This window comes from Mercenaria mercenaria, unplaced genomic scaffold, assembly GCF_021730395.1.
Source record: "Mercenaria mercenaria strain notata unplaced genomic scaffold, MADL_Memer_1 contig_2010, whole genome shotgun sequence".
Classification (NCBI taxonomy): domain Eukaryota; kingdom Metazoa; phylum Mollusca; class Bivalvia; order Venerida; family Veneridae; genus Mercenaria; species Mercenaria mercenaria.
Genome location: NW_026460039.1, coordinates 1 through 12,147, shown reverse-complemented (window position 1 = coordinate 12,147; position 12,147 = coordinate 1). Strand labels below are relative to the sequence as shown.

Sequence of the window (12,147 nt, the reverse complement as noted above, 5' to 3'; positions counted from 1 at the left end):
TTTTTTAGGGAATAATGGAGCCAAAATATGAAAATGTGTCCGGAAAATGGTTCTTATCCAGTACATGTATTATGTATTACGATGGGAGTCCAGATAAAATCCACGAATCGTATAATTAATATAAACGTGTTATAAATTTAAAATATCCGGTAAATGATAAAACTTGTATAAATGAATTAATGATTGATTGGTTTCACTGTTTTATAAGTCAAATGGATACAACTGATATTGTAAGTCAGCGGTATCTTTTCTATTGCTCCAATCGTATATGAGTTCAGTTAATTCTCATTTAAAAGTCAAAATGGTGGGCGTTGTCATCACGGTCGTATACTAATTTTAAATAGCTCTACAAAGTTCGTGTGTGTTTATAATAATAACAATATGTTTGTGGAATTATAGACACGTTTACGATTCTGTGAGACAGAAAATCTTTAGCATGTAAAAGAAACCAAAAGAAAAATATATTCTAACAGCCACTTTGAAAAACATGTATGATTTATATAACTTAATGATATTGGACGAAATGTAACTTTAGTAAGTGTCATGGTTTATTTTATTTTTTATAAATCGTTGAACATTTCTAAATAATGAAGGGTTTGGTTTTAGATATAGATGAATGCAATGAAACAGAAGTCAACCAATCATGCATTAAAGGTGATTGTATCAATATACCCGGAAATTGGACATGCTACTGCAGCGATGAAATATATAGTACTAGAAAGGAAATTATCAATGGAACATTTAGATGCCTGGGTATGCAAAGTTTATATTTATTCTATGTAACAGAACCTAACACTATATGTGCATTCATTGGATAACGTTAAAGTAACATGTCTTTTAATTTTAAGTTGTAATCTGCCCTTAGTTTAATTTTCTTAGTAAACTGATTATTGTTGCTCAGATGACAGAAGAAAGTAATGAATTTCTTGAAAACAACTTGAATTGCCAACTAAATATCTTATTATTTAAAATTGATTCTGATATTGCTTTTTCTACTGTTTCCTTTTTATACATGTATTTATTTATTTTTCCTTTATACCTTATAGGTGACTTTCAGTACGTAGGTTATATGAGACTTCTCTGGGTTGCTAATGCGACTATAAACTCTACAAAAGCTGACGCTTTCTTTCACGACAAGGTATGTAGCATTGATCTGTCTCAGTCTACGTCATTCTTCGTAAGATATTTCCATGCTATATTTCTATCTTTTACCGAGGGGAGTTTCAATTTAAGCTTCTAAACGGTGATTATTGGGGCGACTCGTTTGCAATAATTTTTGCTTTAAGGTTATTGTCAATTCTTTTGAAAACACCCCACTGGTGAATTTTTGTTTTAGATTTTTTACGCCACATATACCTTGGTTTATCACATACAACGTACCAAACTATTTATAATATGTAGAAGAAACTTTCAAGACAGGTTGTATTTTATTGAACAGCATATTTTGTCCTGTATCACATGTACTTTTGCTGTTCATGTTCTATTTTGTAGAATATATCAAGCTTCTTTTTCAAAAGTATTTTGTCATTACTTTTATGATTTGTGTATCTAACATATTTCTCCAGGTACTTCGGGAGTTGAAAGTGTTACAAACAATATACATTTTTAAAACATACATTAGAGCTGTCAAAGTGACCAAAAACTGCAATATTTATAGAGATATGTCAGTAAATCTGTTTTAATTTCCCGGAATACCTAGGTAAATATGTTAGACACACAACAGAAACAAATTTAGAGAAAAAATTTGTTTGAAAAAGAAGTTTGATATTTTCTACAAAATAGAATGTGGATAAGTGAAGTACATGTGTTGTAAGGCAAAATATACATGTTAACGAACAAGGTGACCTTTACAGAAAGTATTTTCTACCTTTTTTGAACTTTGAACAATTCTATATCTATATATATTATGAATATTACAGGTCTGTCAGTTAAGATTTCAAAAATGAATATTTACCCGAGGTGTGGTCTCAAAGGTGTTAAAAAGGTATATCAAGATTAGATAAAGCTTGCACTTTTAAAAAGCTGCTGATCGTGTAATATCATTTACACACGACTTTGTCAAAAACGGAAAGGTACGGAATCCTGTTGGGGCCAATTATAATGTCACCGTCGCGTTTGTTGGGTCGACACACGACAACGCGAAGTGACATAGCAACATTACGAAGTGACACCCGACAATCGCAAACGATTGCGACAATCTCAAACGACAATGTCGCGATATCCACTTTGAAAAGTCGCCTTTCAAAAGCACGATATATTGCGATGTCACTTCGCGTTGTCGAGCGTCGTATCGCATTGTCGCTATGTCACTTCGTAATGTCGCGATGTCACTTCGCGATGTCACTTTGGGTTGTCGTGTGTCGACCCTGCAAACGCGACGGCAACATTATCAAACGACATGCGATAATCTCAAACGACGCTTGACAACGCGAAGCGACATTTTCCTAATGTCGTATCGTCTGTCGCGTGCCGCGGATTTGTGTGAGGGTCGACGCGCGACAGTTTCAAACGATACACGACACGCGAAGTGACATTCGACAATACGAAGCGACATTTTCATAGTGTCGTATCGCATGTCGCCCGTCTACCGGTGAAAAGGTAAAATATTTCCGTACTTGTCCGTGTTTTTCATTAACTTCAAATAATTGTGGAACGTTCCATTGTGGAATGTTCCAAACACAAAATATTTTAATATAATAACTGTTATATATTAAATTCAAACATTGTTTAAACGGATATGTAACTTGTAAGATTTCGTCGGAGGACCGTCTCAAAATGATTCAGTTTTCGTGAAAATATGCATACTTCTTCATATATTAAATAGAGGGGTGGTCCTTGTCTGAGAACCCATATCTTCATAACCTGATGTCCGATTTTAATAAATGATACCTTGTTGCAAAGGACAAGTCAGTACCTAGAGAAACAAGGCCTCGTCAGGTTCGAACCCGGTCGGTTAGGGGTCAAGGTCATAGGTCAAATTCCAGTAATATTCTCAAAATATGAACTTGTCAGAGCAGTCAAGACGGTCCTGAAAACCAAAGCACTACCTTCGCGACGGCGACATTATAAATGGCCCCAACATGATTCTGTAGAAAGGGTACATATTTATGAGACGTTTGTAGAAATGATATGACGAACAAAATCAAGGTTTTAAATGTATTTAAATATTTCTTTATTTTTCATTTCTAACTGTTAGCTTGACACTTAATATCATACTCTATGTAAATTGAGATTTATCCCAGCATATGTCGGATTAATACTGGCGAACTGAGATCTGGTCAAACATTAAGTCGATATCAGATATTAACTTCTAATCGATTTTTGTCATAAACAATATTGGATCGATATGTTACATTTACTTTGCAATTTTGCCCGATATAAAATGCTTGCCATTGATATTTTATTGCCTTTCATAGAATTTATAACACTTCTTTTTTACGAGGACACTATGCAAACATCATTATTCCGCCCTTCGAAGAAGAACGGGTAAATTTTTTTGCAGATGTGGGTCGGTCAGTCCGTAGACCAGCAGATAACCAGTAGATCAAAGGTCAAGGTCACAGTGACCGGAAGAGTTTAACCGTTTCCATACGATAAATTGAGAACGCTTGGGCCAAGGATCACGAAACTTAATTGGAAAGGTTGATCATGACCAGCAGCAGATGATCCTATTGATATTGAAATCAGTAGGTCAAAGGTCAATGTTACAGTGACCCGGAACATGAAAACGTTTCCGGACGATAACTTGAAAACGTTTGGACCTAGGATCTCGAAACTTCATAGAAAGATTAATCATGACGAGCAGATTAATTTTGAAAATCGTATCTCATAGGTCAATGTCACGGTGACATTCAACATATAATCCGTTTCCAGATGATCACTTGAGAACGCTTTGGCCTAGTTCACAGGATGATTGGTCTTCTTAAGCAGACGACACTTGATTTTAGGGTCACTTGGTCAGAGGTCACAGTCACAAGGTCATTAATTTTAATTCTATACCTGAAGGTCTATTTGACCTACATACTTCAAATTTTACAGGAGTGTTGGTCTAATAGATTATTCCTATCACTCTTGGATCTTGTTCAAATGCCATTGTCATTTAATAACTAAGGCCACCATGGGACAAATGTGTTTTTCATACAGCTCTTGACATAATTGTATTATTTACGGGTTATTGGTGAATCATGCAATATTTACTTTTCAGATCACAGGCATGTTTAAGAACTCTACCATCAGACTTAGAAATAAAACTGATGATTCCTTTACTGTGTCGGACATTTTCAGGAATTTATCATTAATCCAGAATATTAGTATGAGGTTAGTTTCGTTTATAAAATGAAGTTCAGACATAAATGTAATTGATATTTTCAATTGATTTTGTTCTACCAAAAACTGTTTTTGTTGGTTAAACGTCACAACGACACCATCCAGCTTTTGATGTTGGACCACATCTAACCTGCGTGCAATATTTTTTCACAGACAGACATTTCGGTAGAACCACCGACCTTCTGTAAGCAGCAGGATGGCTTCCTGATATAACGAATTCATCAGCCTAAGGGAGGCTCGAACCAATATGGACTAAAGGCAAGTGATTCGAAGTCTGCGACTTTTTTTACACGGCCACGGAGTCCCTCTCCACACAACCTCCACATACTTAATCCGTATTAGCTGCAAGAGGAAAATAATGCTTTGTGAGAAAAACTATATAATATATATTATATTTATCTGATTTCAGAGATTCTGAAGGACATTCGTATTCAATTAATATAACTTACATCGTTCAAATCGGTGAGCCTTTAGCCACAAAGTATGTGAAGAATTTTCAAAATGAGATCTTCAAGCAGCGGAATCCGTTGTCGGTTGAGCCTGGTCCAGATACCGTATTTTTGTCTGACGTTTCGATATATGATGGTACCAATATTATTATGAATCAATTCTTTATTATCAATATACCTATTTTACATAAATGATCAATGTCGATTTAAACAGTCTGTCGCTACTAAATTTGTAATTCCGATAAGCGCGTGTTATAAGACATGTTATGGTCAGTAAATCGGGAGGTTAGTGATAATATAAGCAAAACTGTAGGACACAGTCATCAAAAAGTAAATCTAAAATTTTCTAAAATATGTTCAAATTTATCAAATGACGTTGCTTGAAGGCACAGTTACAAAAGTTAAGCCACTGTTCGAAATCCTTATTTATGTTTCCGTAAACCATATACATACACAACAATACGGTTATCAGATTACTGTTCAAACGTTTATCCGACATCACATATTAAAAAGAACTATTCTTGCTAATAGATTCAGTCTACAGTATATGCAATATCCCTGGGAAGACCAAATGCGATGTGAACACAACAAAGTGTATTGCCAGCAAAGGAAGCTATACTTGCCAATGCAATGAAGGCTACTATAACAATACAGATAATAAATCTAGATGCACAGGTGATATAATTGTCGTTTACTATGTTTGGGGATTTATTATTGTCCTCCGCCTTTTTCTTAGAAAATAGGGGGACATAGAAATAGGCTGAGTACTTCCGTCCCTCCGTCCTTCGGTGCGTCCGTCCGTCACATTTCGTGTCTGCTCTGCCATTAATGAAACGATTTTGTCGTGTGCAAGACCCAGATCCCTAGCTCCAAGGTAAGGGTCACATTTAGAGGTCAGGGGTTAACAGGGTCTCTTTTGTGTCCGTTCCATAACTCTGCCATACATAAAGGGACTTGGCTTAAAGTTAACCATAATAAGACGACGTGTCATACGCAAAACCCAGACCCGTAGCTCCATAATCAAGGTCATACGTAAAAGTCAAATGTAAGCAGGGCAAAATTACTTGGCGGCCTAAATGTTCCCCATAATTAGACGATGTAGCATGCGTGTCCGGTCTATAACTCTGCCATCCCTGAAGGGATTTCATCATGCGTAAGACCCAGACAGATCCCTACCTCCAAGGTCAAGGTCACAGTTAGAAGTCAAATGTTATCATCGTCTGTTTCTAGTCTAGTCCATAACTCTACCAATTATCAAAGGATTTTAAAATTTCTTGGCAAAAGTGTTCCCCATAATGAGTTAATTTATCATGTGAAAGACGCAGATTCCTAGCTCTAAGGTCAATGTCGTCTTTGGACATTTGTGGAGGGTTTGATTTTGTCTGGTCTGTAACTGTTTATGCATTGTTGTATATTAAAAATAACTTTGTATAAATATTCACCATTACAAGATATTGTGGCGTGTGCAGAGGTCAAAGTCACATGCAGCCAAATTAAGTTGTTATTTGTGTTGATTAAATTATCTCCCTAATATATGACAAATTAAAATACATGTACATGTATTTTTATATCAGTTTTCCCATTAATTTAAAAATGTTTAAAGTAATATGATTAGTATTGGAAGATTGGTATTGACAGATTTATAAATATGCTATTAACAAAATTGCAAACCAAGGCACAAGTTATGATTAAATAGTATTTATATACAGGTAAATGAAGCATTACTGTGGTTGCAAAACATTAGGTTGATATGTAGTGCAGCTCTGCTTTGACCAACAGTAGAATAGACGTTTTTTTCCAGTGTGTAATTTAAAAACATCTTCTTAGTACTACTTATTAAGTGTAATGCATTCCATTTGTTTATTAATTGCCTTCATTAATATGATAAAATATTTCATTAATTGTTTATTTTTTTCTAACAAATTTAAAAAATAAAATACAATTAAATCTTTAAAATACAGCTATTAGCATTTGAAAGCATTCACCTATTAAAGATTTCCAGATATTTTCAAACTGCATACTATCTTCATGAATGATAATTATGCTATATAGTTATGACTTACATAATTATATTGTTAGTATATTGCCCTATTATTTAGAGGATGGTGTATTGGCATGCAGTGTGTTTTGTGAAAATATCCTTAGGCGGGGACGTTGGTAACTTAGTCACAGTTCTTGTATATTTAGATTATACTGTTATCATTTGGTTTTCATCTAGCACTGCCAAAATGTTTTTTCTCTAAGGCATAAAAATGCAGAATAATTATTACTGCGCAGCCGTAATGTGATAAATAAATCCAATCTCCTGTCCATATTTTATAAGATAAAAAATGGAATTCTTAAATCAAAATGTCTATCTCTACTGTAACGAAACACTTACGAATACTTTATTTGTTCATAGATATTGATGAATGTGTTGATGGAAAACATAACTGTCCCGCTGGTGCACATTGCAGTAATACAATGGGAAATTGGACGTGCAAATGTCCGTCAGGCTATGAGCCAAACTTTATAGACAAAAAAAATATCTCATGCATAGGTAAGTTGTTTTGTTATAACTGTGGCAATTTATACGTAACTTAAACTAAAGTATTATTTTTACTTTGTAACAAATTAATGTAGTTCTGCACGTTTGATAAACCGGAAGTGATTGCGTAAAGTCATTTATCCGGAAAACGTAGAATAAAGCCTGGATTCGGCGTACGGCAATGAATATCATTTTAGGATTTTATGACAAACCGTGAGTAAATTATTTACAATGGCTCTGTTAGTATTTTATTTTTTGAAAGTTAAATATGATATTAAACATTTGACACGTTTAATAATTCAAACAACTGTCTTAAAATTAGCTTGAAACGTAAGGATCACTTTGATCTTGGTCAAATATCTCAAAAATAAGCACACATGCACATGCATTTTATTTTACCACATTATAGAACATACGCTTATTTATAACTGTGAACAGTTTCATTAAAATCTATAGTGTAGAAAGTTTTCTATTCGCAATTTTTTATGAAAGTTGTTATTTCCCATAGACTCCCATTATGAAAAATTGCATGAGGCCCAAATTTGTCTAGCAAAAAAATCAAGCACACGATCCTTTCTTTTTTATTTGCTGAATTTTCTAAGTATATTCTGAAGTTTTAAAAAATCATGTATTAATCAAACTTTATTGTAGAAAAAAATCGATCCGAACGTGCAGAATTACCTTAACATGTCATGTAAAGGGTTATAGGTTATTATGACTCCATATGCGACAGTTGATGCCTTTTGCTGTCCTATTGCTAAAATGATGTACATTTTAGTTTCGGTAGTAATAACAAACATTTGGTATCATCTCGAGTAATGATAATCATCTTTAAAAATTTGTAAAAACTGAAATACAATCTTTGGAAAAGGATACATAGCTAGGTATTTTTAAATCTATTTACCATTACTAGCATGTGAGAGTTTGTCAACTGTTACGACTAGCTGGAAAAAACATGATAAAACATTATTATTTACTTTGTTATAAACAATACTAAAAACTGCATTCGCCGGAGTTCTACAATCCATGTCAAGTTAAAAGAAGCGGACAGGGTTACCAGAAGTGGCATTAATAACCGGTTATTTGCAAGCAAGAGTTATGTGACGTCATTTTACTATGTATCGTTGATATTTTATAATTCTAGCAGGCGCAAGCAATAAAAAAACTCATTGGACACGAATAACGTTCCTTGCGTGGTTGTAAACACTCTAAAATGTCTATTACCACCCGGTCTATGCCTTCGTTCATATAAAGACTTAGTCGTGCTAATTACCACTTAAACAATTAAGGCCCGCCACTGTCGTTTAATGGTGTAAATTTGAGTCAAACTGAAGGTATATATACAACCTTGTAAATCAGCTCCATGTTTCTCATATTATCGCGCGTCATCATGCATCAATATTTGACAGCTGCAAGGGTAAAAGCGTTTGCGTATGAACCTTGGTAAATATTTCAAACACTAAACATACAGTCCTCGTGTTATTTTTTTTTTCATTTTATAATAGGAGATTAGATTAGAATAATATGCACGAGTTCGGCCGCGGAAATATTGTTCGAATTCGTTTAATGATAAAAAAAATGTATGTTTTTTTGGTCTTTTTGCCAGAGTAAAAATGAAAATATTGTAGTTGAAAAACTTTTAAACGTGATGCCTTGCATAAAGCTGACATAATTAATGACGTCACGCTCCCGAATTGAAATTTTGAACTCAGTTTGGACAAATGACGTTTCTGTTTCCACCGAAGCTTGAAGAAGATTATATTTTAGTTGAGAATGTAATATTTCGCTAATTTTCTGCTGTATTTTCAAATAATGGCAACGCACTACGTATAAACAAGCCTTTTGTTATCAGAGTAACTTTTAGTATAGCAAAGTTTAGCGAAACCGTCTAATCCTGGTAAGATACTCGTTACCATTAAACGTACAAGTGCTTGTTATCCATATATTACGATAAGATGTAAGTTAAACCATACGTGTAATCATATTTGAATTTCATCTAGCCTGTTTACTGTTTAATCGTAAATAAACATCCATTTTTTCTACATTGTACGTTAGTAAATGGAGCTGGATATTAAGTTGCAACAGTTTTATTATGACTTTCCTGATACTTAAAACACGTTACATTTTTAACGATAAATGTCTAATGTCAAGATAAAACTATACAACGCTTTTGGGGGCACATTGTTCTTCAGACGTAGACGAGTGTAACAATACATCCAAATATAAGTGCAATGGACCGGATGGTTCGTTTTCTTGTATAAACACTGTCGGTGGGTGGCATTGTAATTGTACCGACGGATATTCTGCGATTAACGATACAGAAGATCACAGGAAATGTGAAGGTACGTTACTGAATCAAATATTAATAAGAAATTTTCTTTACGTATAATTAGGAATATGTAAATCTCTGCTCCCTGCAAAGAATTGATTTGTACTTAAAGAAACATGATTTTGAAAACATAAACATATGCAAAGACTTGCCATATTTTGCCAATATTTTCATTTCAACACCATTTGTTTATATATTGTTTATTAGAAAATGACCAGTTCATAAGTAAAATAAAAAATAAACGATTTATATTTACACACTTTAATGACATGGCAGTATTTTATGCTTTAATTTTATGAATGTTTTTTTTTTTGTAGATGTAAATGAATGTGATGAAGCCTTATCATGTATTGGTGGTAACTGCACTAATAAAAATGGGACCTTTGAATGCACGTGTCCGCCTGGTTATAATCACACAGCCTATGGTTCAGGAAATAACATAAATTGTACAGGTATATGATTAAACAATTAAAATACTTTAGTATATTTGCATGTTGTAGATAGACAATTACAGTTTGAAGTGCGCGTTTACGTGCAGAAGCTGCGGAGAACATAGGCCCTGCCCTGGGATCGAACGCACGACCCCACGATCAGTAAGTCTGCACTCTCCCTATTCAACTGATCGGGTGTGTGATGGACGTTTGTACTCAACATTTAGACAATTATATCAATTTGTTATATGGTTTAGAAATAAAGTTGTGTCTCGTTACTAAATATAAACACAATCTAGTTGAATAGTAGTTGCAACATTTAAATGTTTATGTAAACGTTTAGCTAATTCAAAATTAAAATCTCCCTGCTAGAAACTGCGAACCCGATTTTGCAATAATTGTACCTATTTATTTGTGTTCTTCGGATATCATTACACTAGAACTGTCCAAATTATTGCGATATTTAGAAAATCCTAGATAATAGACGTCGTGTTAAATTTGCCTTATGTGAATATATTGGGAAGTTTAATTCTCGTTAGTCATAATTTGAAAAAGATTAACGGGAAACTCTTAATTAAGATTAATTAATTCTTGCTGTTTAGAAGCATAGCTACAAGAGGATTCAGTAGACATTTGTTGATATGTAATTGTCAGAAATCGTTGTTCGGGTGTGTATATATCTTGTAAGACACCACTGGCCCAATTTTAAAATAGTTTCCTAGAAGTATTAAGTCTTCGTTGGGTAACCTTATACAAATATTGTTCAAGCCGTCGCATTTGTAAAAAAAGACATTGCTGCCTGGTGGCGGGGCATTTCTATCCCGACACTTTACCAAAGATACTTTATCCATCTAACTCGTTAAAATTTCAATTAGCGAGGGGCAAATGCCGTGGAAGCATCGATAATCTTTTTCTTTGAAACAGCTTCCTTGATTGAAGAATATTTTTTAAAACAAATACCCAAAATATCTGCTAGTTGACTGGGCTAGTTGCCATATGTATTTAAACCTTTTCGATTGTGAAAACTTAGTCAGCGAATAAACTTTAGTCATCATGGCCAGTATGCTTTATGTAAAGACATTTTGCAAAGTAATCAAGCTCAGCCTTTCTTGTATCTTATTTTAAATATTTCAGATATAAATGAATGTAGTCGTCAAGATATCAAGGAGTCGTGCATAAATGGCCAGTGTCAAAATGAAGACGGCAACTGGAGTTGCAATTGCAATCACAATATATATAATACGCTTAAATACATTGGTAATGGGACATACAGGTGCCTTGGTACGTGTTTGGCATAGATTTGTCTATAATATTCTGTATCAAAACTGTAAATATGTGTACTTTCCTGAGAATTTTATAAATGTTGCATATTGATAAGAAGTATCTATAAACTCTGATTGTTCTAACCAGGATTATAAACCAAGACAAATTTGTAAAAGTTTGTAAAATTGTTCTTTGAAAGCAAATAATGCAACCGGTAAAGATGACTGCAGACCCTGAATGTGTCTGCTCATCAGTGATAATCTTACACCCATTAGCATTGGCTAAGCTGCATTCTATTACAAAGATACTGAATAATCTCTGTTTAAGGATCTGAAAATGTAAGTCACAAAATAAAATAATTGTCGAGTTTTGACTTTGACGTAAAGTATAAATTATAAAGGCTGAAATACAATTTGACAGACTGATTAAAATTGTTTGCAAAGGTTAGAAAATGTGTGACAGTTTGAGATTTTTAATGCCTTTCTTTTATAAGTCAGTTAAATATATGTCTTTAGTTATCTATCCTAAGTAACAAGTCATATTTCTCTTAAAAATGTTTCTGACTTACAAAATACGCTAAATTATTGATTAAATCTTAAATTTATAATCTTATATTATTCAGGTGACTTTCAGTATTTTGGACGTACAACATTCGTTTCGCTATCGTCTTTGAATTCAGCTAGTATAAACAAACCGCAAGTTAAGATGAATTTTAACGAAAAGGTAAAAGTTTAAAATAGTAATAATAAATATTCAGTATATGTGATACTGGTTTAATAGTATGTTCTTTGGACAACTTTCTGGTATATAATGTATACGAAT

At 33.6% G+C, this 12,147-nt stretch overlaps 1 protein-coding gene across 1 annotated transcript in view; it reads left to right on the top strand.

Moving 5' to 3' along the window:
* The window catches only part of LOC123542568 (fibrillin-1-like), a gene marked incomplete at its 3' end in the record, with an annotated part of 60,858 nt that extends 48,810 nt beyond the window's left edge, over nt 1–12,048 (top strand). Inside the window, exons 26-35 of the mRNA XM_053533075.1 lie at nt 607–753; nt 1,047–1,138; nt 4,205–4,317; nt 4,736–4,911; nt 5,307–5,450; nt 7,177–7,314; nt 9,495–9,644; nt 9,949–10,083; nt 11,197–11,343; nt 11,948–12,048. Coding sequence (XP_053389050.1) covers nt 607–753; nt 1,047–1,138; nt 4,205–4,317; nt 4,736–4,911; nt 5,307–5,450; nt 7,177–7,314; nt 9,495–9,644; nt 9,949–10,083; nt 11,197–11,343; nt 11,948–12,048 — 1,343 coding nt within the window. The remainder of the gene's footprint in view (nt 1–606; nt 754–1,046; nt 1,139–4,204; nt 4,318–4,735; nt 4,912–5,306; nt 5,451–7,176; nt 7,315–9,494; nt 9,645–9,948; nt 10,084–11,196; nt 11,344–11,947) is intronic.
* Nucleotides 12,049–12,147: the final 99 nt, after the last annotated feature.